Below are 27,684 nucleotides of genomic sequence, written 5' to 3' on the forward strand. Positions count from 1 at the left end.
CAGGTCCTGAGATCAGTTCCCAGCACTATACAAACCTGATAGGAACTCACAGACATCCACCAGTCTCCTCTGCCTCCTGAGGGCTGGGATTAAAGGCGTGCGCCACCACTGCCGGCCTCCCTGCCCCGCACACCTCCGATTTGCTTTTTCTTTCTTTCTTTTTTCCGATTTACTTTTTCTTATACGCTATGTTTTTCGGGTTTTTTTTTTATTTAATTTTTTTTTGCGACAGGGTCTCACTATATAATCTGGCCTCAAACTCGCTATGTAGATCAGGCCTGCTTCGAACTCGCATATGCCTGCCTCTGCTTCTGGGGGCTGGGATTTGCCCGGCGCATTTAATTAGAGGGGCACACTTTTAACTCCTTTACGTCAGGAATATATAGACAGGCTACTACGCATGCGTCCAATCCTTGCACGCAGCATGTTACTATGGCAGCGGGATACCGAGCGAGCCGGAAGTCAGTACAATACTTCCGCTTCCACAACACTTCCGGGTTGGAAGACTAGGGTCTACGTTATCTCGGGGTAGGTTGGATCAACTTTCCTTGTTTGAGCTTCTGGTTTGCGAATGTGGTGGGTGGCGACCCCACGGCTTCGTCTTGTGCGAGGCGGCGGCCTGAGGCGGATCTGCCCGTTCCTCGCCGCCCGGTGGGGGGATGGGGGGACGGGGGACCTGGGACCCATATGCCGCGGCCTGCGGCCTGCGCGATCTTTCCAACCGGTTCCTCGGGCCGCCGTCCCGGGGCAGAGCAGGGTCAGTCCCAGCGCACAGGTGGTGAGAGCACGCGTGGGGCCGGAAGTGGGGAATAGCTCATTTCCGTTCGGTAGATGAGAAGGAGCGCGTCTCGGCTCTGGGTAGTGCACCTCGGCAAGGTGCCCTACTGTTGGGAAAGGGTGTGTGCAGAAAGGAGCGTGGGACCCAGCTAGGGGTCAATGAAGGCACCGGGCATTAAGGCATCGCGTGGTCCCTAGGAGGAAATCTGAGCATAGGGCCTTCCAAGAACAGAGGATTGCCAAGGGGACCAAGACAGAAATGCGAGGCATGGGCTAGATCACGTCATAAGGAACAGAAGGCCCTGGAGGCCTGGAAGGATGTTATTGTATCTGAAGAATAACCAGGGCAGCCAAAGAGAGCATTAACTCATACCCCCCCCCAAAAAAAATCACTGTGCAGACCCAGATATTGTGCGAGGTGCTGAGGCTACAGTGATTATGTAATGTCTGCTAATTAAATGCTAAACCATTAATAGCATTTGTGCACTCCTACTGTGTGTCAGCTGAGACCTTGAAAAGTCTTTGAAAGGGCCCCCTGCATCTCCAGCTGTTACTTATCCAGCTGGGTGACCTAGGAGAGAAAGGTCTAAAGGAGAGAACCTGCCGTGATCTTGAGAATTCAACTGTTCTTTCATGGCACCTTCTCTCCAGAATACAGTCCTTACAGCTGCCATTTCCTACTCAGGATAAATGAGGTACCTTCTGTAGGAGAGGTTGCTTCAGTGGTGGTGCACACCTTTAATCCTAGCACTTGGGAGGCAGAGGCAGGCAGATCTCTGTGAGTTCGAGGCCAGCCTGGTCTTCACAGAGAAACCCTATCTCGAGGGGTGGGGGGAAAAGGACTACACACTTAATGCAGAGAGAGAAATCCAGAGTCTGCTAATAAAAACAAGCTACAGGTCAGAACGTGGAGATAATTAGAAGTAACTGTAAGCATTTCAACAGCTCAGATGGGATGGACAGGGATGGATTATGGCACTCGGGAGCCAAAGAATACTGAGTGTTACACAGCTCGGATGGAAAGGTATTCTGGCACTTGGGAGCCAGGCAATACCACAGGTCACAGTAAGCATAGCCGCTTACAACATGCTTCGGGGAAAGGCTTCCCCAGTCTATCAGCTATGATTCAGCTGGAGAGGGGCTTCCTTGGTATAGTTGTTACAGTTTGGCTCCAGTCCCCTGGAGAGCAGAGCGTAACTCCCCAGGAAAGGTTTCCCCAGTGAAAAGTGTTACAGCCCTGCTCTGCTCCACTCTGCCCAGGGTCATCTCTGCTCTGGTGAAAGGTCTCACCCAAACCTCATTCAAGAGACTTATTGGGAGGGAAGAATCCAGGAGAGTAGCCTGAACAGCCAGAAGCTGAACAGGTACAGGGTTTACATAGCGATTCTTAGGGGACGGAGTTTTTCCAGGGTGGGGATTGGTCAAATTTCAATCCCTGAGTTTAGGATGGGTAGATCGTCTGCTCAGGGATTGGTTAGTTTTCTGCACAGGTTTAGGGTCGGATTTGGCTCTGGTTTCAGGGTCAGGGTGCATTTCTTTGGTTCTGGTTGCAGGGCCAAAGTGTGTTTCTTTGGTTCTGCTCAGAGTGTGTTTCTTTGGCTGGCCCCTTTTCCCTACAGTAAGAGCACCCAGTTTTAGGCTGGATGTGGTGGCATTCACCTTTAAGCCCAGCACTCTGGAGACAGAGTTCAAGGCCAGCCTGGTCTACAGAGTGAGTTCAGGATAGTCAGAGCCATGTAGAGAGACCCTGTCTGGGGAAAAAAAAAAAAAAAAAGTACATTATTTTGAACCATCTAAGTATATTACCTACTCATCAAAGATAAAGTCTAAATATTTGAACCCAGAAGCAATTCAGATTGAGAAGAGGAATGTAAAATGCTTGTATATAATCCTTTTTTTAATTTTAAATATTTTATGTGCATTGGTTTAAGGGTGCCATATCCCCTGGAACTGGAGTTAAAGACAGCAGTGAGCTGCCATGTAGGTGCTGATTTGAACCTGGGTCCTCTGGAAGAACAGCCAGTGCTTTTAATCACTGAACCATCTCTCCAGTCCATGTATGTGACTCTTTATGCACCAGAGAGGAGAGGAGGGCCTGAGGCAGGGTCTCTATCCCAAGCTGTCCTCACACTTAGTGTGCATATAAGAAAGACCTTGAACTTCTGATCCTACTGCCTCTTCTTCTCAGGGCTAGGTTACAGGTATGTGCAACTGCAGAGATGTATGAGATGCTAGGGATTGAATTGAACCAGGACTTGGTGTGAGCTAGGCAAACACTTTACCAGATGAACTACATCTCTACCCCATTAGTATATTCATTACAAACTTCATTTGCCCTATATGTCAGGATTAACACAAAATTTGGCCCTTAAATACTGTGGAATTTTCTTGTTTTGCTGGTTACTAGCAAGGCACATCTACCCTCTTTGTCAAAGGCTAGTGACTCTGCATTAGGTCTGTGGATCTTAGTGATGCCAACATGAAGCTCACTTCACTCTACTGAAGGGCTGGGTCACGGCTTCGAGGTAGTAGAAATAGAGGAAACAAGACACAAACTGCCTCCCTTTGTAGGATCTGAATGTACTTTGTAGGTGTTGAATGACGGAGTGGCTGATTGCTAATTTTTATAATTACAAGTGCTACAAAAGAAGCACAGATTGCTGTGAAAGAATGAGGAAAGGAAGCTTTTTTTTTAATATAACTTTTTTTTTTTTTTTTTTTTTTTTTTTTTTAGACAGGATTTCTCTGTGTAGCCCTGGCTATCCTGAGCTCACTCTGTAGACCAGGGATCTGCCTGCTTCTGCCTCTACCTCTTTGCCTCTCTCTCTGCCTCTCTGCCTCTCTACCTCTCTGCCTCTCTGCCTCTCTACCTCTCTGCCTCTCTGCCTCTCTGCCTCTCTGCCTCTCTGCCTCTCTGCCTCTCTGCCTCTCTGCCTCTCTCTGCCTCTGCCTCTGCCTCCCGAGTTCTGGGACTAAGGGTGTGCTCTACCACTGATTTGTAATTCTTTGAGAAATTCAGTTTGATCATATTCATCCTCACTACTTCCCCAGCTCCTAGATCCACCCCCTACTTCCCTTCCAATTTCATATCCTTTGTTTTCTTTTTTAAAAATAACCCATCTAGTCAAGTTTATGCTGCCATATACTCTGGGTATGGGGCCATCCACTGGAGCCATGTCAGCCTACCAGGGACCACACCCTTAGAGAAAATGCCCTGTCTCTTCCCCAGAAATCTGTATCACCTCAGTTAAGAATGGGAGCTTGTTAGCTCCTCCCACTCTGTGTTTGAATGTTGACTGGCTTGATGTTGTGTCGGCAGCTATATCCAGCTGCTATGAGTTGTGAATGCAGGGTCCTGTCAGTCCAGAAGACCCTGTTTCCCCCTGGCTCTCCCCAGCCTGGTCTCTCAGGGCCTTTCCCTGTTTTCTGAAAACGTGGGCAATGGATATAGATGTCCCATTACTCCACTAGCACTTATTTTCTGTACTTGTTTGTTTGTATGTGTTGTGTTGTTTCTTTTTTCCAAACAGAGTTTCCCTGTGTAGTCCTGGCTCTCCTGGAACTCACTTTGTAGATCAGGGTGGCCTCAAACTCAAAGGAGATCACCTGGGTGCACCACTACAACCCGGCTTTATTCCCTGTTATTTGACTGGTTGTGGATTTCTGCATTAACTGCTGTCCACAGCACAAAAGAACTTCTCTGATGAAGTCTGAGAGATTAATGTGTGGGTAGAGAGGTACAAATGAAGAAGACAGTTTGATGCTATGTCTGCTTAGCAGAATGGTAGTGGTAGATTCACTGCCAGGCGGTGGTAGTGCACGCCATTAATCCCAGAACTCAGGAGGCAGAAGCAGGCAGATATCTGTGAGTTCCAGGACAGCACAGAGAAACCAAAAGGGGAAAAAAATAAATAAATAAACAATAGTAGATTCACCCTGGGGCCTATGAGCTCTTTAACCATGGGCTCTTAGCCAGATTTGTAGTACCAAGCATGTTGGAGCAGGCCTTAAAACCACTTAGAAAGCAGTTTGCTACCCTCAAAACACCCATGCCACTGTTGCCCCCCACAACTTGCCATGCCTCTCATTGTCATTCACAGGGCTCATAGCTGGGTATGCTGTGGTGATTTTCCACCCAGCAACCACAGAGCACCCCTGGTACTATGAGAGCTAGCCAGTAAAGAGGCTTCCTGGTCAGTACCAGCTTAATGTAAGAGGAGGTTTTCTTAGAGAAGTCACCTTCTAGCTGGTGCTGTGATTTGTGCCTGAAGTCCTAGGACTGAAGAGATGGAAATGGATGGACTGCAACAAGTGGGGGGTGGGGGACCAACATAACAAACCTGAGCGACATAGCAAAAAACCTTGTCTCCAAAACAAAAAGCCAAGATAAAGCAAAGCAGTCTTCTAGTCAAGCTCACAGGCAGGCAAGGGAGCAGCAGTAGCAGCCAGGAGAGTGGGAAGCAGCAGAGATCCCAGGGAGAGCCAGGAAAGGAAGGGTGTGTTGGGAGAACCACAGCAAGTATATATACACAGAGGATGAGTCTGTGAGTGGCGTGTGGTCTAGGGTGTTATTGCCTGGGGGGTGAGGGTTGTGTGTATGTGTGTGTTCTTGAATGTGTATCATAAAGGCAAAGCCGATCACAGTGAGCGTCCTATATATTTTGAATAATATAAAATTTATACTCAAGACTGCAGACTTGTCATTTGTTATACAGCTTTGTTTGACTGTGCTCTATCACTCTGGCACCCAAACTTAACATTTAAAATGCCAAAATAAACCATTATTGTCACATTTTCCTAAAGGAATATGATGGATGGAGACTCCAGAAGATCTAAAACCCACACTGCAGTTTTTTACAAGAAAAAGAAACAGTCTTCTGTATCTCAGAAAAGACCCCAGACACAATCCCCTGAGAATTTAGAGAGTGAGCATCTTCAGGTGTCCAAGCTGGGGAAGAGGAGGGAGTCCCAGACACCAGCCCCTGAGAGCTTGGAGAATGAGCATCCTTTGTTGTCCAACCTGGGGAAGAGGAAGAAGGAGTCTCAGACACCAGGCCCTAAGAACTTGGAGAGTGAGCAGCCTTACAAAGCCAAGAGGAAAAAGAGGAGGAAGGAGTCCCAGACACCAGCCCCTGAGAGCTTAGAGAGTGAGCAGCCTTACAAAGCCAAGAGGAAAAAAAAGAGGAGGGAGTCCCAGACGCCAGCCTCTGAGAGTTCAGAGAGGGAGCAGCCTCACATAGCCAAGAAGAAGAGGAAGGAGTCCCAGACGCCAGCCTCTGAGAGCTCAGAGAGTGAGCAGCCTCACATAGCCAAGAAGAGGAGGAGGAAGGAGTCCCAGACGCCAGCCTCTGAGAGCTCAGAGAGTGAGCAGCCTCACATAGCCAAGAAGAAGAGGAGTAAGGAGTCCCAGACACCAGCCTCTGAGAGCTCAGAGAGAGAGCAGCCTCACATAGCCAAGAAGAAGAAGAAGAGGAAGGAGTCCCAGACACCAGCCTCTGAGAGCTCAGAGAGAGAGCAGCCTCACATAGCAAAGAAGAAAAGGAGGAAGGAGTCCCAGACGCCAGCCTCTGAGAGCTCAGAGAGTGAGCAGCCTCAGGTGTCCAGTCTGGGGAAGAGGAGGAAGTTCCAGACACCAGCCTCTGAGATCTCAGAGGGCGAGCAGCAGCTTCACATAGCCAAGAGGAAGGAGTCCCAGCAACTTACTTCTTCCCTTCTGAAAAATTCAGAAACCTTCCATAAAGCCAAAAAGACCACTTCTACCCATAAAAAGAAGAAGAGAAGTAGTGTTTGGGAGGTGGATATGGAAACAGGGATCATCCTTGTAAATAAAGAAAACATGGAGAACCTGCTAGAGAGTTCTAGGAAAGATGTAGATATTGTTTATGTAGATATAAGCAAGGGACAGAAGTCAGCAAAAGTGGACAAAGCAGAGAAGCTGTCCATTGCTGAGTCCCTGAAACATGACTATCAAGAGCTACACAGTGATGTTAAGAGGAAAAAGAATCAAAAGCATCCAAAGAAAGTTGTATCCTGGGATGCAGTAGAGGAAAGCCAGCCTGAGAGCATCACCCTGCCCCACTCGGAATCCTTGTCTTCTGTGCATCTGGAAGGCAGAAGCACAGGACTATTGGTATCTCATAAAAAAATGTCTAAGGAAAAAGTGTCCAGGAACCAGGAATTGGGAGCCGTGCCTGAGAGTCTTGATAGTGCACACCCTGGAGGAGATGGCGAGAGGGTCAAAGGATCCGACAGAAGCAGGAAAAAGACTAAGAAAGGGAAGTGTGCGTCTGTTGCTATTGCCACCTCTAGTGACAATGTCCCGCTGCTTGACAACTATGCTGAGAATGCCTTCCTGGATTCATTAGAAGGCGGTGATGCCTTGAGGGAAGAGGATGTAGACCGCAGACCAAGGAAGGCAGAAACCCAGGCTTGTTCTAGCGAGAAGCCTGCAGAAGAGATGCAGGGGTAAGCTGGGAGTGGGGTGTATCTTCTGTGTGCGTATGAAATGACAGAAATCATAATGTGTACATTTAATTGAGCCATCTCAGCAGATAGCTAAATCTGTACATGAGTAAAAGAAGGTAGTTAAATTAGATTTTCACTGAGGTCTGTTCTACCTAATGCTGTACATTTGAGCCATTTTAAGACTTCCAAGCCACGTAGCTTGTCTGGGAGTGTGTATGGATGTAAGGGTTACATATATTATACTGAGGATTCTGCAAAGTAGCAAAAGCTTGAATCTCTCATATTGAATCTCACACGAGGAATGTAACTACTGTTACTGCTCTAATGCTATTGCAAGTATACTGTCTAATGAACTGATAGAGGGAGTTTTTCCCACCTATACATCCTACACTGGGAACAGATTTCTCTTCCCATTTTCATTCAGTAACTTTTGTGTTTGTTTGGAAGTCTGACTTAGAATAGTTTCACATGAGTGTTAAATGGGAATATTATTAAATGCCACATGGGATGGTAATGATAATAGGTGTGGGTCATTCACATTGATTTTGTACTGTCTTACTGGGAAGATTTTCAGAACACTGGTCATGAGGCAAGAATATGTTAGGGCTGTAGCTCTAGCTTTCCTTGGCTCTATGAAAGTCACTAACTTGTCTAACAGGTAGACAAGATGGTTTAGTTCCCAGTCTGACAGATACACTGATGCCTGAACATACTAAGAGCAGACAGATTCTGACATATCTGTCAAGAACTGGCGAAAGCAATTGAGATGGATACGTAAAAAACTAAGGAGGAAATGAGCCCCATAGCAAGGTGCAGCAGGAACAGCCACAGTTGGGTAAACCCTGAACACTGAGTTACACATTGGAAGGGCTGGGAGAAGTATTTGATCCTCAGTAGAGATAAAGAGGGCTTTACTTATTAGAACCAAGGGTGAGAAATATCACATAAACAATAAGAGGTGGAGTGGAGTTACCTTTTGTCCACATGTACCCATCTAATGTAATCAACTCTTTATGTAAACATAAAGAGTTGGAGGGACTGAATGACTCCCAGCTGCAGTCTGGCTTCAGTACTCTTCTAGGCTGGGAGCCATCCAAGAAGAGTTGGAAAGGTGTTAGCTGAGAAGATGACTGCTGGTAACCCAGTTTCCCCCTTAGGGTAGAATCTATCCGTGAAGAAGAAAGCAGTTTGGAATCAGCCAGCAATTCCGCAACAAGATATGTATCTGAAGATGGGAGAGATTCTGATGAATCGGATGTGGATTTGGGCTCTGCAGTGAGGCAGCTCAAAGAGTTCATTCCTGACATTCAGGAAAGGGCAGCCACCACAATCAGACGCATGTATCGGGATGACCTGGGGCGCTTCAGAGAATTTAAGGCACAAGGTAAGCTTTCCAGTGCACAGAGCAGGCAGCAGCTGCTTTTGTGAGTAACTTGGATTGATGGGTCCAAGAGAAGCATCCTTTAAGATCTAAGAAGCTGCCTGGCAGTGGTGGTGGTGCACACCTTTAATCCCAGCACTTGGGAGGCAGAGGCAGGCGGATCTCTGTGAGTTACAGGCCAGCCTGGTCTACAGAGTGAGTTCCAGGACTGTTTCACAGAGAAACCCTGCCTCAGAAAAAAAAGTTTCTTCATTGCATGTATTTATTATGCATGACTCTTTCACACAGGTATGCAATACACGTTCAGTGAGGGGCTTCTGACTTTGGGAGCCAAGGTGATTGAAGAGAGTAGAAACAAAGAGGTTAAGAACACATGCCCTAAGCACCTGATGTGGACACAGTTACAGAGAAGTGTCTGTATTCTGTGTTGAATCATGAGGTAGACCAGGCTGAACTCAAACTTTCAGTCCTCCTGCCTCATCTCCCCAAGTGCTGCAGTTAGCAGATACGAATCACCATGTCTGGCTACACATGTAAATTACTAGGTTATTTATTTATTTTGTTGTGTGTATGTATGTATAATAAACCTAAAACCAGGGCTGAGAATATAGCTCAGTTAGTAGAGTGCTTGCCTAGCATGTACCCAGTACTAGGTTTGATTCCCAGTACCCACATAAATCGAGTGTGCTGGTGCATGTCTGTAACCCCAACACTCAGGAGGTGAAAGCAGGACAATCAGAAATGCAAGCCTATTCATAGCTGCATAGGGAGTTTGAGACTTGCCTGAGCTACATGAGACCCTGTCACAACAAAACAAAACATCTAAAACCAGACAAGTAAACTCTGAGTCTCCAGCTCTGCAAAAACAAAGAACAATGCGCTATTCACACATTTGATCCTTAATGATTGCATGAGGATCAGGAGTTCACTGTAAACTGTATTAACGTTTTGTCAGCCCTGACCCTGACTTGCACATATATAAAGCTTGTGTTTGTTCAGCAGGCTCCTGCCAGTCCTTGTGAACAACACTTTCAGTGGCGTGTGTGTGTGTGTGTGTGTGTGGGGGGGGGGATATGGGACAACTTCTTTTATGTTCTTCAATGTTGTCTGGATTTTTAATGAATGTTGCTTTTTAATATAACTGGGTTTTTTTTGTTGTTTGTTTGGTTTTTTTTTGGTTTTTCGAGACAGGGTTTCTCTGTGGCTTTTGGAGGCTGTCCTGGAACTAGCTCTTGTAGACCAGGCTGGTCTCAAACTCACAGAGATCTGCCTGCCTCTGCCTCCCGAGTGCTGGGATAATGTAACTGTTTTAAAGAGATTGAGGAAGCAAGCAAGTCACTGTGGACGAGGGTGTATGGGAAGACTTAGGGAGAAGAGCTATAGCTTAGACTAGACTTGAGGATGGGGACTGGGGAGCCACTCAGTGCCAAAGATAGCAGTGGGCTGCTCCTAGCAGGCTGGTCCTGCTGGCCCTGGTATTTTGAGTATAGTAGGTTTCCTTTTGGGCTCTGGAGATGCTCAGTCAATAAAGTGCTTGTTGCACAAACATGACAACCTGAGTTCAGGTCCCAGAATTCACGTGAGAAAGCTGACCATGGTGTTGTGTGCTTGTAACCCTAACAATGGGGAGGCAGAGACAGAAAGATCCTTGGGGCTTGCTGCCTGGCCAGCCTGGCTTACTTGGTCAACAGAAGAACCTATCACTAAAAAAAAGATGGATCTGAGGGTCAACAGCTGAGGTTGACCTAGAGTCTCCACACATGTCTCTTCACACACACACCTTACACCACACTATAGAGAAGAAATGAATGTGGTGGATTTGTTTTTTCATTATTGACAGTATGTACTTTCTCTCCTTGCTCCCCCCAACCCTAGGTGTTGCTATTAGATTTGGCAAATTTTCTGTTAAAGAAAATAAACAAATAGAGAAAAATGTGCAAGAATTCCTGTCCCTGACTGGAATTGAGAGTGCAGACAAGCTGCTATACACAGACCGATATCCAGAGGAAAAGTCTCTGATCACCAACTTAAAACGGAAGCATGCATTCAGACTGCACATTGGTAAGTGGAGGAATGGACTCAAGCACCCTGGGCCTTCCCACACTCCCTCAGAGAGTGAGTGACTGAGAGAGAGAGAGAGAGAGAGAGAGAGAGAGAGAGAGAGAGAGAGAGTGTGTGTGTGTGTGTGTGTGTGTGTGTGTGTGTGTGTGTCTCAGAAGCATGCATTCAGACTGCACACTGGTAAGTGGAGGAATGGACTCAAGCACCCTGGGCCTTCCCACACTCCCTCAGTGTGCGTGCGTGCGTGCGTGCGTGCGTGCGTGCGTGCATGTTGGAAGCATGCATTCAGACATTGAGACTGCACATTGGTAAATGGAGGAATGGACTCAAGCACCCTAGGCCTTTCCACACTCCCTCAGTAGTGTGTGTGTGTGTGTGTGTGTGTGTGTGTGTGTGTGTGTGTGTGTGTGTGTGTGTACAGATACTTATTCTGAATCCCATGGGATTTGCAATGTGTCCGTATCTCTCAAATTAGTGCTTCTGTGGATTTTGTGAAAAAGTAAGTGACCTTCTACCCTTGTCTACTTGGCAATAATTATGACTTCTGTATGAAACATATCCTTTCCTTGCATCGTGGTCTTCTAAGTTCCATGCTTTGAGCTAGATCCCTACTGGTGAGTACTGCTGAGAAAGTTAGGAGGTCAGTAAGTCCTGCCAGAGCGGCCCCACATCCAGAAGTTTGTGGACAGCACAAATTGGACACCGGGTTGTTAAAGAAGAAAATGACACACAATTGGGGACATAGAGAGGAGGAGGTGGATCTTGGAGGATTTAGGGAAAGAGAATTGGGAGTGAATATGATCAAAATACATTGTATGAAATTCCCAACAAATTAATTTGAAGTATTGTTTGTTTATTTTATTTTTATTTCTTCATCTTTTCAAGAAAGGGTTTCTCTGTGTAGCCCTGGCTGTCCTGGAACTCACTCTGTAGACCAGGCTAGCCTCAAATCCAGAGATGTACCTGCCTTTGCCTCCCCAGGGCTGGGATTAAAGGCGTGCGCCACCATGTCCAGCAAAAAATACATTTATTGAAAAAAAGTTCAATAGTCGCATCAGGTTCCTCATGAAAGAACCTTGTTTGAATCTGAAGATGGTAATTTCATAGGTGTGCTCTGGACTACACAGGAAAGCAGGATGATGGCCCCTGGGAAGTGGGAGACGGGAAAGGCTTGGCTGGGGAGAGGGCTGGTCCTCTGTAGTGCTCCTCTAAAGTCATGCTGAAATGGCAATCCAGTGAGGGTCTTGAGTGGATCCTTGAACCAGTTGTGCACCGCGCACAGGGCAGTGTTAACTGTACATCTGTTCTAACAGTGAGGGCTATGAAGTCCCAGCATAGCTACACATGAGTTAATCGTGTTGCAAAGGGCACTACTGGGTTACTTTGGCATCTGTGACCATGTTGCCACCTCTCTGACTGTCTTGTTTTGTTTTGTTTTTCAAGACAGGGTTTCTTGAAAAACCTGTAGCTTTAGAGGCTGTCCTGGAACTCACCCTGTAGCCAGGCTGGTCTCGAACTCACAGAGATCTGCCAGCCTCTGCCTCCCCGAGTGCTGGGATCAAATGCGTGTGCCACCAACACCCGGCTCTGACTTTGTCTTCTATCTGTAGGGAAAGGCATCGCTCGGCCATGGAAGCTTGTATACTATCGTGCAAAGAAGATATTTGATGTGAATAATTACAAAGGCAGGTAAGAAAGTCTCACCATTTGGGCCAGAATTTATCCTGATGTCAAGAAACATGGTACAATTCTGTGGTGCATGCAGAATGCTAGCATGGCTCATACTCTTCTCTCTTTCCCAAATAAAGTCCCCAACTTTTCATTTGTGTGTCCAACATTCTGCATTGTTTTTGAATTACATTTAATTTTTCTTTTGTGTGCATGCTTTTTAAGAGAGTGAGGAGTTTGAACTGAGGCATTCATTCTGACTTGGTGAGCATTGTACCTACTGAGTCAGCCCGTTACTTTTCTCTCTTCCATTCTCATTGCCCACTGTATCCTTATACTCTCACCCACAACTTTTTAAATCTAAAATTATGTATTTTGTATGTATATGTGTGCATCACATACATGCAGGAACCTGCAGAGGTCAGAGGAGGTGTCAGATCGCCTAGAACTAGGGTTTCAGACTGTTGTGAGCCACCATGTGGGTGTCTGGGATCTCTACAAGAGCAGTAAGTGTAGCCAGGTGTGATGGTGTACACCTTAAATCCCAGCATTTGGGAGGCAAAGGCAGGAGCAAGAGGATCTCTGAGTTCAAGGCCATCCTGGTCTACATAGCAAATTTCAGGACAAATAGTGCTACATAGAGAAACCTTGTCTCAAAAAAACAAAAACAAAAACAAAAAAACCCAAAAGAATAGTAAGTGCTCCTAACCACTGAGCTATCTGTCCAGCCTTTACCCACGGTTGTTGTCCTTTTGGTTGTGACCCTGTCCCTGTACCACTGAGCATCTATGTAGCCCACCTCCCACAATTCTTAATAATGTCTATATTTCCCATAGTCTCTATTTGTGAGTGATTTTCTGCAGACACTGGGATACTTCGTGCTAGAGATTTGTCAGAGGTTGTCACTGTTCTACCAGACCCTTGTCTGACCATAGTAGTGGCATAAACCACTGATCTCTCCACCCCCTCCTTGGGTTAAGATTTAGGAATCTGCCGGGCAAGGTGGCACACACCTTTAATCCCAGCACTCTGGAGGCAGAGGCAGGTGGATATCTATGAGTTCCCAGACAGCCAGGCAACAATCTGACAAGGCCCCTTCCTCATGGGCCTTGCCTCCCAAGCTGTGCCATCTCCTATACAGGCACTGGCCACATGGAATTAACCCATATTGCCATATAGGGTGAGAGTGGGTGCTGTGCTGGATTTACAGTGGAAGTCATGAATGCCCTCTGACACTGACTCCTAGAATGTTGGCCATGCACCTAGGTGGAACCTGGGCCTTGTGCTCCCCAGAATGTGCTGAATCAGGGAGTCACATGCCCAGCTCAAAAGAAGCTTATTCTCATGTTAACCTCACTAATACTAAGTGAAGTGAATTCTTCCTTGTGGGGGAGTGAAACATGGCTGAGTGGCTTACATGATGTTTTGGTTGACAGCAGTCAGCACTGGTCTAGAGGAAGTAATGTGATCCAGCGGTCCATAGATGCTAATGGCAGGCCTAGAACAGTGCAGGGAAAGCTTAGAGGGGGGCTTGGCCAGCTGGCCAGTGCAGCGCTCCCTGCAGGGTACCCTCCAGGTGGCCACTGGGGGGTGGAGAGAGCCATATCTAAGCCAGGCTCAGATGGCTTGCTGTGGCCTCTGAGAGAGTCAGCTAGAGCTGGTCTCTGGCTCTGGCCAGCTGTGTCCGAGGACATGATCACCACTAGAATTCTGACATAGGCAGTGAGGGGCTCCAGCCATTAGGAGGAGGAGCATGGCTTCCTGTCAGTGCTGTCTTTTCCAAAGAAGTGCCATGAGGTAACCTTTCTAGGCTTGGACTTCATTAAACCTTCATTACACATCCATTTTCCTTCTTTCAGGTACAATGAAGAAGACACTAAGAAGCTGAAGGCATACCATTCCCTCCATGGAAATGACTGGAAAAAGATCGGGGCAATGGTGGCCCGAAGCAGCCTCTCTGTTGCCCTGAAGTACTCTCAGATTGGTGGTCGTAAGTGGCCTGTCTCTCTGTGAAATAAGCCGATGACGAGCGAGTGTGCAGAGATCTCTGCGGGCACATTCTTAGTACATGTTCTCTAATGTTAGTTCATTTGGCTTCTTCGTGTGCAGTCAGTGAAACTGTAGCTTTTATTCACTGGGCCTACTGACCATGCCTCAGTTCCATACACAGTAGCATGAATCCATCTGGTTATGCTGGTCCTCCAGAAGCTGGCCAGGTGGGAGCCTCTGGGAGGGAGATAATGCAGTCACTTTGCCCCAGAATGTTGGAGCTTAAATTAGGTAGGGTGGTGCACCCCTTTAATCCCAGTACTTGAGAGTCAGAGGTAGGCTGATCTTTGTAAGTTTGAGGCCAGCCCAGTCTACATAGTGAGTTCCAGGACAGCCTTGTCTCAAAAAAACAAAATAAAAGTTAACTGTTGTCAATTATTTTAGGTTGCTTTGATTGAGCTGTTGCCCATTGTTTTTTGGAAATGGACTGGTTTATTAACTGTTTATCTTATCTATTTATTTAGTGGGGGGTGGGGTATGGTTTTTCCAAGACAGTTTCTCTGTGTAACTCTGGCTGTCCTGGAACTCACTCTGTAAACCAGGCTGGCCTCAGACTCACAGAGATCTGTGTGCCTCTCCCAAGTGTTGGGATTAAAGGTGTGTGCCACCAAGCTCAGCCATCATCTTTTTAATGTGCTTAAAAGCAAGTAGATGAACAACACGAGGTCATCCTTTTATGTCTGCAGATAGAAACCACGGTACTTGGAGTAAGACAGAAACCCAGAGACTAATCAAGGCTGTGGAGGATGTGATCCTAAAGAAAATGTCTCCCCAGGAGTTAAGAGAACTGGATTCTAGACTCCAGGAAGACCCTGAAGGTCGCCTGTCAATTGTCCGGGAAAAACTGTACAAGGGCATATCATGGGTGGAAGTGGAAGCTAGAGTGGAGACCAGAAACTGGATGCAGTGCAAAAGTAAGTGGTAAGTGTGAGAACTCCTGTGTACCTTTGATAGGTTTCTCACTTGTTTGACCTGGGTAAGAGGCAGGCCTACGTAATGGCTGTGCACAACACTCGGCATCAAGAATGCGCCAGCCCCTGCTGCACCTGCTTCAGTCAGCACCTAATTGTGCCTTGATTGGCAGCATGCAGGTGTGGAACAGCTTCTGTGCATGGGTTTAGTTCTTCCTCATACAGACCTTAAAGACAGGCTTTGTGGTGTACACCTGTGAATCCAGTACTCAGGAGGTTGAGGCAGGAGGATCTACTGCCTGAGCAGTAGACTGAGATGGACTTGTGACTCTCTTTGTTATTGTTTGGTTTTGGGTTTTTGAGACAGGGTTTCTCTGTGTTAACAGCCTTGACTGCCCTGGAACTTGCTCTGAAGACGAGGCTGGCCTCAAACTCACAGAGATCCACCTGCCTCTGCCTCCAGAGTGCTGGAATTAAAGGCTTGTGCCACTGCCACCTGGTGTGACTCTTGACCATATCTTTCTATGTCTTTAGAAAGGCAGGAATAACAATTTTTTTTTAATTTATTTATTAGTTCTAGTTAGGGAACAAGCTTGTTTCACATGTAAGTCCCTTCTCCCTCTCCCTCCCCTCACCCCCATCCCTCCTCCCCCACCCCCAGCCTACCCCCACCACATCCACCCACCACTCCCCAGGCAGGGTAGGGCCCTCAGTGGGGGCTCTGCAGTGTCCTCCAAATCTTCCTGTGCTGGTCCTGGGCCCTTCCCCATGTGTCCAGGGCCAGAGTGTGACCCTTCACGTGGGATGGGCTCAAATAACAATTTTTTAAAAAAGATTTATTGTATATACAGTATTTTTTCTGCATGTATGGCTGCAGGCCATAAGAGGGCGCCAGATCTTATTACAGATGGTTGTGAGCCACCATGTGGTTGCTGAGAATTAAACTTAGGACTTCTCGAAGAGCAGCCACTGCTTTTAACCATGGAATCATCTCTCCAGCCCCAGTAGCCACCTATTTATAAACCACCACAAAGAACATTTGTAACTGGGTGGTAATGGTGTACACACCTTTAATGTGCACTCTGGAGGCAGAGACAGGCAGATCTCTGAGTGATCAGGCCAGCCTGATCTACAGAGTGAGTTCCAGGACAAACAGCCAGGGCTACATAGAGAAACCCTGTCTCAAAAAAAAAAGAAAAATGAAAAAATAACAAAAACAAAGAGCATTTGAATAGTGTGCTTCAGCACCTGTGAATAGGCTATTCCTTTTCTTTCAAACATTTCCTTTATGGGACTGAGGAGATGTCCTGGTGGGTAAAGCATTAGAACCTGAGTTCAGGATCCCAGCACCATGTAAAAGCCAAGTGTCTGTAACCCCAGCACTGCTGTAGGGTGAGAGCTGGGACCGATGATCCCTGGAGCTCATTGGTGTCACTGTAGCAGCCCTGTGTCAGAAATAAGGTGAAGAGCACTAGAGGAACATAGTTAACCTCTGGCCTCCACATACTAAGACACACACACTCACAAAATTTCCCAGAGAAAATCAAACCCCATTGCCATTGATAAAGCCATATTCAGGCCCTAGATTGCCACCTGATGGATACTGTTTAACAGTTCCAAATTATAGGCTTATATCTTTACAAAGAAAGTCATCTACTCTATGGGAAGAATAACAGTTCCAGGGTTAATGTTGGCTCTGTTACTAGCAGACATGGTCCACCCATGCCAGGCCCACTAACTCTACAAACCCTGTCTGTTTTAGCTGAAGAGGGTTCTCCAGTGTTCCTCCTGCTGCAAAGGCTTACAACACAGATGCTCTCTTCTCAGTCCCCTGCTGTAAAAGCTTCTCTTCCTGCAACACCAGCAGTTTGGACTGTTCTGATTAATCCATAATTAATTGGGTCTCAAAAGTCTTATTTCCACTAATATGATATCACAAAGTACAGCCAGTGAATCAGCAATGGAACTGAAGAAAAAGCATGGAGGTGATTAGAGCTCACAGTCCAGCCCTGACGTGTGTAACTTACACTTGATGTGGACTCCGTTGTACTGCAGTTAAGCCAGGATGCTGCCTCATTGAGAAAACACTATTCATAAGTATACTGTGCTTCACAATTGAAGTGTTTCACTTTTATAGAACTAGTTTTATGGCATAAAACCAGAAATTGTCATTCAGCAATTTGAAAAAAAGAAAAAAATTCCCTTATACAGATTTCATACAACAAAATAGACCCTCTCTTCCCCATTATCCACATCAAATGGTCATGGCCGTTCTGTCCATTAATTTGCTCCTGCCCAGTGAATGGAGCAGTTGATGTGCTAAAGATGTAGTGATTCCCCTGCATGCTTAACAGAAGGCAGGGGAAAAAAACGATCCACGAAGAGACAAGAATGAAACTCTGCTCAGCCCGACTTTATTTTAACTGGCACTGGCCCCGGACCAGAATCTGGCCCAGATCTTGTTACTTTAGTAATATTTGAGCACAGCGAAATCTTTGAAAGAAGTATTCAGATAACAATTAACTCAGTCCCAAGTGCACACCATATAAGACCTGTTTACACTGAGATAGCTTCTTTCACAAGAATGGGGACTGTTGACTCAGAGATAGTGCCCAAGATTTAGGGTCTAGGTAGTTTGACTGAGGTAAACACAGTGCCTGTGGGTGTCAAGGTTGGCCTGGCCATAAGATAACATAGAAGTCACTTAGGATGTTGTAAAGCACAAGTGACCTCACTTATAAGAGTGGGGTTTATGGTCTAAAAGCAATGGTCAAGATTTAGGGGGAAAGGTCTTGGGTAAGTAAAAACATAAATTCTGGAAGATAAGGCAGAGCCTGTCTCATCACACAGCAGAGTCACCAGGTTGTAAAACATCATCCCTAGAGTTCCAGGAAGAGCAGCCAGCACCACATTCTGTTGAAGAGGTGAGCTGTGGTTTTAACTTTCCTGGCTTCTCCAGTGCTTATCTCTGCACAAGACCTTTTGCTCTCTATACTAAAAATATAGGACATTTACCTTTTAGACTAAAAGCAAACCACATTTTTCTTAACAGGACAGAGATTCTCACCAAAAGGATGACCCATGGGGGATTCGTGTATCGTGGGGTCAATGCTCTGCAGGCCAAAATCACCCTTATTGAAAGGTACTGAAATAGGGGTGGGTGTTGTATAAACTACTAATTGTTAATCCAGAGACAAGGATGCTGTTGCTTAGACTCAACTCCCATGTGTGTCACAGTGGGTGTGTGCCCTGCCTTTCTGAGTTTGTTAACCAGTTCTGAATGAGGCTGATAAAGAGAAGTTATCTGTTTCCCAGTGTTTGTGGAAGTATGAGGGACAATGCATGGTGGCCATACTGAGTACACAGTTAAGGTTGTTAGTTCAGTCTGCAGAACTGTTCTTATGGGTGTGCTGTTCCTATCTATTGGGAATTGATGATGGGAAAGTTAGACAGCCCTGCCACACCGCAGTGACACAGTTGGTGCAACTGTTGCTTGGTTTTGTCCTGAGTTTCTTGCCTATGCAGAGTCCTCTACACAGTAGTCCCAAGGAAAGTGGAGGCATGATACTCTATGACACTGGTAAGTCTGGCAGATAAAGGCTTATGTTGGAGTAGCAGCAAGAGCAGCAGAGGCCCTTGGTTGTGGCCATCCTGTCCAGCTTCTTTGTCCCAGCGCTCTGCCATGCTTCCTGTATTACCCTGGCTGGCTATGCCCTACCCTTCATTCAGAAAGAGAGACAGGATAGCAAATCTGAGGAGCTATCTCTGGGTCTCACCACTAGGTAGTCATGGCAGATTGAGTCGGGGGCACAGTCCCTAAGCTCCATTTACTTGTCTATAGAATGGGGCTAACGTGCCCCCCCCCACCATGGTGCTGAGAATTACTGTGCATGAGTAGTGCAGGTATGAAGCTAACAGTGCCTTGAGAAGTAGGCTTGAGGACAGTGTACTGTTCCTGAGAGGCTGTTGAATGGAGAGATGCTTTTCAGCTCATCTCCATAGCTTCCTCTCTGACCTTGGACTAACCTTGGGCTAGACTGGACAGTGTACTTGGGGGAATGGAATAAGATGGAAGCCCTTGGTCTTTCGGCTCTTGGTAGTTTGTGAGCCTGTGGAGGTGGACTTTACTTGAATTTCTTCTCTTACAGGTTGTATGAACTAAATGTGAATGACGCTAATGAAATAGATTGGGAAGATCTTGCTAGTGCCATAGGGTAAGACTGTATACTGAACATTAAGCTTATTCAATGGTAGAAAGTTTTTAAAATAACTTTCTTTATTGTGTGTGTATATGTATGAGTGTGCATATATATGGTGCACATGGTGATCAGAAGACTCATTGACACTCAGTTCTCTCCTTTCAGCATTGTGGAGACTAGACTCCACAATGGCAAGCATCAAGAGATGACTTTAATACATGATAACCTATCACATTTCCGCAGGCCTAAAATTCATGTTATGTGTGGAATCTTGATAACTCAATCTGTAAAGTGCTTACCACTGGAGCACTAGGCTCTGCATCCAGCCTTACCTCGTATTTAAGCTGGACGCGATGTTGGCATCTATAACCACAGTGCTGTGACAGGGGATCCCCTAGCTCCCGACTGTCTCAGAAGAGAAGATGTCTAGTGATAGAGAAAGACACTGACTTCACCCTCCAGCCTCCCCACACAGCACCAGCTCACACTAGATCATCTCTGAGCCCTGTGCTTCACTTTGCTTTGCTTTTGCTGTGTTCAATGGCAGGATCTTGCTGTGTAGCCAGATTGACCTCAAACTCACCCTCTTCCTGCCTTCAACTCCAAGAACTGGAGAACTAGCAGTACCACATCCAGCAGCAATGGAATGGTGTTGCCTGGTTGTCAAGTTTTACATTCCCTGGTTATTCTCACCTGCAGCCACTGAGGGGAGTCAGAGTAGGAATTCAAGGCAGGAACCTGGAGGCAGGAACTAATGCAAGGAACACTTGCTTCTTATGGCTTTCTCAGCCTGCTTTCTTATAGCACCCAAAACCATCAGCTCAGGAGTGGCACCACCCACAGTAGGCAAGGTTCTCCCCCATTTAAGAAGATGCTCCACAAGTTTGCCCACCAGCCAAATCTGGTGGGAGCATTTGTCAGTTGAGATTGTCTCTCCCAAATGTTTCTGCTCATGTCAAGTTGACATAAAGCTAGCTAGCACAGTTTGACTTTGTTTTATTTTTAATAGAAGACAAATTGCATTGTCCAGAGTAAGAGAGGCATGAAAAGAAGCAGTGAGTAGCCTCCCTCCCCACAGGAAGCCAGCGTCTGGGTCCTTTGCCAGAGCATTTGTGCAAGAGGCCTGCAGGATCTGAACCATGTCCTACGATCAGAGCTCATGTTGATTGTGCGCTTTTCTCTTCAAAGGGCCAGCTTTAGAAATTGTTCTTCCTTCCCCTCCTTAGCTCTCTATCTACCCATCCATCCCTCCCTCCTTCCATTCACCTCTCTTTCTCTCAGTCTTCTCTCAGTCTCTCTCACAGGGTCTGACCACATATCTCAGGCGGCCTTGACTTTGATGGCCTCCTCCTTCTGCCCCTTCTCTGCTGTTCTTGGGTTGCTCTCTGACTTTGTTTTTCAGCTTCTTGAGAATTCTTTTCTAATGAGATCTTTTTCCTCCACACCGCTTTATCAACAATGCCTAGTAGTTTTTAACACTTTATCAGAAGTTTAGACAGATAAAAGAACAAGTGGGCCTCATATGCCTATCATGCTCCTTAGAAACTGGCCACATCTCGCCAGCCTAACTGCAACTATTTTGTTCACCTCCTCTGATAATTGCCTTATTTTTTGTTGTTGTTGTTGTTGTTTTTTAGGAAATCATATCTGCTTTGTAGCTTTGGTATCCTTCAGCATTTGAAAAGTCCCTTTGAGTAATTCTGTTTGGAAATCAGTAATTCTGTTTCTAGAAGTACATTCTGTAGAATCAACTCTCAGTGTGCATGAAACTAGTTACATATAGAAGGACTCACTGTGCTAGTAGCGTGCCCACTGATGGGAGAAGTAGTTATATGCAGAATGACCCACTGTGGCAGCGTGCCCACTGATAGGAGAGGAGCTGAGGATGCAGCTCAGCTGGCCTAGTGCTGCCTGGCATGCACAAAGCCCTAGGTTCTGTCCCTAGCACTACATAAACTCAGGTGTGGTGCACACCTGTAATGCCAGCACTCGGGGTGAAGGCAAGAGGATCGGGAGTCATCCTTGACTCTATAGTGTGTTCTAGACCTGTGTGGAATACATGAAGCCCTGTCACAAAAAGAGAACTGATGACATTTTCACTTTTTTTCCCCCACCTTTCCTTTCTAAAGGGATGTCCCTCCACCTTTTGTTCAGGCAAAATTTTATAAGCTGAAAGCTGCCTGCGTTCCTTTTTGGCAGAAAAAGACTTTTCCAGGTCAGTATTACAAATCCTTGTCTAATTAAGAGTGTGGTGTTGTCTGGGTGTGATGATCCCAGCAATAGGGAAGCAGAGGCCAGCAAGGTTACACGGCAAGGTTACATGGGACACATGAGACCCTGTCTCAAAAAAAAAAAAAAAAAAAATAGTAATAAAATAAAAGGAGTTCCTGAGTCTCCCCTCCCCTTCAGGGAGTCTGCTGCCTCACAGCAGGGTTGTACCTGAGCCACAGGGCAGGGACACTGTCCTGAAGAGTGTTCTAATACACTGCTCTGCATTTTGCAGACATTACTGCCCAGCTCATCTCCTTGTTGAGTCCATGACTTCAGCAACTTTCTTAATGCCTTCGGGTCTCAGTTTCCTCACTTGAAGGATGGATTAGAGGAAGTTGGGGAGTTATCTCAGTAAAGTGTTTACTAAACAATTGTTTGTTCACCTGGGCTTGGATCACCAGCACTTGGGAAGCTGGGCAGTGACAGCGCACACCTATAACCCCAGTTCTGGAGACACAGAGACAAGAGGATCCTAGAGCTCCCTGACTGGCCACTCTAACCAGATCTACAAAGCTACAAGCTATAGCTCACAGGTTCAGTGAGACCCTGCCTTAAGAAATGAGGTAGAGATGAGCCTGGTGGTGGTGGTGGTGCTGCTGCTGCTGCATGCCTTTAATCCCAGCATTTGGGAGGCAAAGGCAGGCGGATCTCTGTGAGTTCGAGACCAGCCTGGTCAATAAGAGCTAGTTCCAGGACAGCCTCCAAAAGAAGCCACAGAGAAACCCTGTCTCAAAAAAACAGAAAAAAGGGGCTGGAGAGATAGCTCAGCGGTTAAAAAAATAAAGAAATTGAAACCAGTGCAGCAAGGTACCATTTTTATTGAATGGAAAGAAGTTTAAAAGCACTAGAAGAGATGGCTCAGTGGTTAAGATCACTGAATACTCTTCAGAAGACCCAGATTCAATCCCAGCACCTACAAGGTCACTCACATGGCCTAACTCCAGCTCTGACTCCAAGGGAGTCAGTTCGCAGTTATTTCATGTGACACCCTCTTTTGGCCTCTGCAGGCATAAGGCACACACATGATGTACAGACATACAAGCAAGCAAAACATAAAAATAAGTAAATCTTAAAAAAAAAAAACAAAAACAGAAAGGAGGTAAAAGGTTATAATTATCCTACGACATTAAGCATATGAGGTATCAACTTTTTAAGGTATTTTTGTTGTTGAGACAGTCTAGCGAAGCTTACTCTGGCTTCAAACTCAATAGGTAGTTAAAGATGACTTTGAATTTCTTTTAAAAATTTAAGATTTAAAAAAAATTGTTGGGCTGGAGAGATGCTCAAAGGTTAAGAGCACAGACTGCTCTTCCAGAGGTCCTGAGTTCAATTCCCAGCAACCACATGGTGGCTCACAACCATCTGTAATGAGATATTGTGCCCTCTTCTGGTGTGCAGATATACATGGAAGCAGAATGTTGTATACATAACAAATAAATAAAATCTTAAAAAGAAAAAAAGAAAGAAAGAAAGGAGGTAGAGAGCAATTGAGACATCAACCTCTTGCCTCCACATATGTGCACGTGTATGTATATCTATACACATGTACTCAGAGAGGCGTGCGTATGTATACCAGAGGGAGTGCCCTGTGCCTAAATAAGTGAGGATAGAATAATATCTGCCTCATAGGATTTTCTCAAAGATTGCATAAGAGACTATACCAGCTAAGTTGGAGTTTTTTTTTCCAAGACAGGGTTTCCCTATGTAGATTTGGAGCCTGTCCTGGAACTAGCTCTTGTAGACTAGGCTGGCCTTGAACTCACAGAGATCCATCTGCCTCTGCCTCCTGAGTGCTGGGATTAAGGCGTGCGCCACCACCATCCAGCACACTAAATTGGATCTTATGTGTGGTAATGGTGCAGGGCATTCCTGTGTCCTTTGGCCTTAATTAGAGGCTTGTACAAATAATTCCAAAATGACCTTTTCTGCAGAGATCATTGACTACTTATATGAGACCAGTCTGCCTTTGCTGAAGGAAAAGTTAGAAAAGAAGATGGAGAAAAACAACAGCCAGATCCAGACTCCCTCAGCTCCCAAACAAGACTTCCTGTTCAAAGACATCTTCTATTGTGATGATGACAGTGACGGGGAGGGCGCAGAGGAGCCCAGGTGAGTGCAGTTCTTGTCGAATTCATTTAGTTTGGTCATGCTTGTGTACATATGTGTCAATCAGCTCTTTTCGGTAGCTGAGCACCTGAGTGACTTACCTCAGAAAAATAAAGGTCACTTTAGCCTTTTTAGAGGTTCTGGTCCATGCCCCATTGGTGCTATTACGCTGGGCCTGTGGAGACAGCACATTGTAGTTAAAACCTGTGACAGTAGCCGGGCGATGGTGGCACACACTTTTAATCCCAGCACTAGGGAGGCAGAGGCAGGTGGGTCTCTGTGAGTTTGAGACCAGCCTGGTCTACAAGAGCTAGTTCCAGGACAGCCTCCAAAGCCACAGAGAAACCCTGTCTCGAAAAACCCAAAAGAGAAAACATGTGACAGTAAAGTCATTTACCTCATAGCCAGAAAGCAAAAGAGAACAAGGGGATTCCACAATCCATTTCAAGCCCCCATCCCCAAACCCCCAATTGCCTAAAGAATTACCAGGAGGAATCCCTGTGTCCCACTGACACTGCCCTGGGGACCTTGCCTTTAACATGTAAGCTTAGGTGGGCAGGGTGCAGGCAGGAAGATCTTCAGTTCTAATGTCTGGTAAAAATGGTGTGAGCAGGGTGTGATGGTACATGTCTTTAATCCCAACACTGAGGAGGCAGAGACTGGTGATCTCTGAGTTCAAGGCAGGCCTGGTCTGCAGAGTGATTCCCAGGACAGCCAGGGATACACAGAGAAACCCTTGGGGCGGGTGGGGGGGGGTATGTTAGGTAAATGAACATGAAAACACATTGTGATGAATGAATGAGCATTAAAACACACTAGGGAGGGGCTAGAGAGATGGCTCAGCAGTTAAGAGCACTGGTTGCTCTTCCAGAGGACCAGTGTTTAATTCCCAACACCCATATGGCAACTAACAACCGTCTGTACCTCCTGTTCCAGGGGATCTGACACCCTCACACAGACATACGTACCGGCAAAAACCACCGATGTACATAAAATAAAAAATAATAAATTTGGGGAGAAGATTGGGCCAGTGGAGTGCTCAGTCACAAGTGTAAGAACCTGAGTTGGATCCCTAGCACTCACATAAAAAGCCAGGCGTTGGTGGCGCACGCCTTTAATCCCAGCACTCGGGAGGCAGAGGCAGGCGGATCTCGGTGAGTTCGGGGCCAGCCTGGTCTACAGAGCAAGTGCCAGGATAGGTTCCAAAACAATACAGAGAAACCCTGTCTCGAGAAAATAAATAAATAGATAGATAGATAGATAGATAGATAGATAGATAGATAGATAGATGGATAAATAAATAAATAAATAAATAAATAGAAAAATAAATAAATAAATAAATAAATAGAAAAATAAATAAATAGAAAAATAAATAAGTAAATAAATAATTAAATAAATAAATAAGAAAAAAAGAAGAAGCTGAGCCCAGGCATGATGGTGTATGCCTGTCACCTATGCTTGGGCTATGGGAACAGAAGGATCTTGAGGGCTAGGTGGCCAAATTAGTCTAATGAGCAAGTCACAGGGCGCAGTAAAAGAGCTTACCTGAAGAACACCACTAGAGATTGCCCTCTGGCTTCCACATGCACACACCTGTGTGTGCACTGAACACAGGTGCACATCTTTAAAAGTCTTAGTATTCACATTAACGTCTGTCTATGTGTTGGGCCACAGGGGTCCTTGTATTCACAGAGAAACACTAAGAGAACCAGGAATGCTAATGGTGCAGGGTTGCCTCCTCAATGAAGAGATAAAATTCTGCATTTCATCCAGAAAGCTGAGAGTGGAAGTTGTTAATGACCTGGTAACCTTTTTGCTGTCTGTGGAGGCAGACCTCACCCTGATTCCTCAGAATGATTATCCCAGAGTCTTCCCTCCCTAGACCATTTCCCATCCTTAGGGGGATGTCACGTGTACTTTATGGCCTGCTGACCTCTATGCTATCAGTCAGAGACCACACTAGATCCTAGGCTTTTTAGCTGTAGAACCCACCCTCATAATAACATGTACTTTGTAAATGAGTCTCTTTGTAGTACATCTGGAATTGAATTGATTGGACTCATTGTTGTCTGGAAACCTTTTCCCAGATTGTACTGTGTTTTAAATATACTGACAATGAACCGCCTGGCATTAGACTCCTGAAGTCTGATCCAGGTTGGTAAAGTCAGTCTGTACCGGGTTTCACTTCCCTGAGTGGCACCTGCAAGGACCGCCTCATGTGTGACCATGAGAAGTGTGAGCTGATTGAATGAATACCTCTGTACCGTTGTATTAAAACAGTTACACCACTGGTCCCATTAAACCAAAGCAGGCCCTGGCCCGGCAGTTGTTGCAGAGAACACTGTATGCCCAGAAAAATGAGAAAGCTGTCCTTTCCTGACAGGTGTCCCTCTGCTGTCTTTTCCAGTGCCCCTGGTGTGCCGTGACTATGGATCTCCTCCTCCTCAGACTTGTCTCTGTTCCCTTGGACCTCTTGCTGCGCATCTCCTCTTCTGGGTGAACTGCTGGTGGCCATATCTGCTGGCACACTTGTGTTCTTTGTAGAAGCTCAGCTGTTAGTTTTGGAAGAGTCTGTCCAGCTGGGGTACAACTCCCACTGGAGTCTCAGGACAGGGTGAAAGGGGGGCTCTTCCATCAATCAGGAAAGCAAAACCAACGTAGGTGTTCCACAGAGAGAACTTTCTACGGGGATTTAGGTAACAAAAAAATTTCTACAAGATCTGTGCATGGTGGTGCACACTGCACTGTGGCGACAGACAGAGGCCAACCTGGGCTCCATAGTGAGACCTTGTCTCAAGCATACACACATACAAATTGTTAAGTGGACGCTGGAGCCAACACGAGTGCATTGCGCAGAGAGCAGGCAGCACTGCAGAAAAGCTGTGTAACCCTGCAGACCACCCCAATTTCCCCATGTTCTACCAGCTGCTCCCCATACCCCAGGGTGTCCTCTGCTGCTGCTGTCCTGCAGTGGCCTGTGTCCCTCCACCTGCACATCTCTCTGCAGGGACATGTGTCCATGTGTAACCTTAGCAGAACTCTGCTGCAAGGGAGTCTGGAACACCAGGTGTTCAGAATTCCACCTCATCTGTGCTGAGGGGAATAGAAAAAGGAAAGTGTGACGAATTATAGCATGTTCCCATTCGTGCCCCTTAGCAATTGATTGGCCCCTACAGCTCTCAGATGTCATTTCTATGGCGCTATTAGATTAGAAGGTGGGCTAGACCAGCCAAGGAGAAGGAAGCTCACTAATAGGGGGATTTTTGCTTGCCACTGTACACCAGCACTTTGCATAGACATGCAAATAACATTGAGTAGTCTGGTGATGCGCACACATGTATCCAGCACTCAGGTGGGGGCAAGAGGATTGGGAGTTCAAGGTGTTCCTTGTGAAATAGCAGGTTCTAAGCCAGCCTAGACTACAGAAAACCCTGTCTCAAACACACAAACATTGAGTAAATGATGTCTTAGTACATGCTTCTCTACCTAGCCTCCTCTGTCCCTCACACACTCTAGTCTCACTGCTGACAGGACTAACTTATTCCTACAGAAATAATGGTATTAATGTATAAACCAATGCTATGTTTGTAATAGAGAAAAAAGAAAAAAATATTAAATATTCTTTAATACGTATGTTAAGTTATGGTATGGTCCTAGAATGGAATATTATATGGTAAATTAAAATGATAACAATAGATTTGATTGACATAAAAGTATATTTTTGTGAAATACTTCAAAGGAATATATATTTTCTCAATTTTGTAAAGCTTAAAATAAAATTGGTCGTTTATACAGT

General features: G+C 45.9%; 1 protein-coding gene across 4 annotated transcripts; it reads left to right on the plus strand.

Annotated features, from left to right (window-relative positions):
* Positions 1-431: 431 nt before the first annotated feature.
* Positions 432-27,684, plus strand: Ttf1 (transcription termination factor 1). Of its 4 annotated transcripts, none has more exons than XM_027423084.2 (12): positions 432-528; positions 5,581-7,242; positions 8,400-8,626; positions 10,499-10,684; positions 12,295-12,373; positions 14,212-14,342; positions 15,088-15,322; positions 18,365-18,454; positions 19,461-19,526; positions 21,641-21,726; positions 23,714-23,891; positions 26,272-27,684. In XM_027423084.2, exons 2-12 carry the CDS (start codon positions 5,585-5,587, stop codon positions 26,312-26,314), a joined length of 2,979 nt encoding a protein of 992 aa, XP_027278885.2. In that variant the 5' UTR covers positions 432-528; positions 5,581-5,584; the 3' UTR covers positions 26,315-27,684. The 4 variants fall into 4 exon arrangements, 3 of the variants coding, with proteins under 3 accessions (XP_027278885.2, XP_027278886.2, XP_027278887.1); XM_027423085.2 differs by having other exon boundaries at positions 26,296-27,684; XM_027423086.2 differs by lacking the exon at positions 432-528 and adding an exon at positions 2,846-2,978.

This window comes from Cricetulus griseus, chromosome 6 (assembly GCF_003668045.3).
Source record: "Cricetulus griseus strain 17A/GY chromosome 6, alternate assembly CriGri-PICRH-1.0, whole genome shotgun sequence".
Classification (NCBI taxonomy): domain Eukaryota; kingdom Metazoa; phylum Chordata; class Mammalia; order Rodentia; family Cricetidae; genus Cricetulus; species Cricetulus griseus.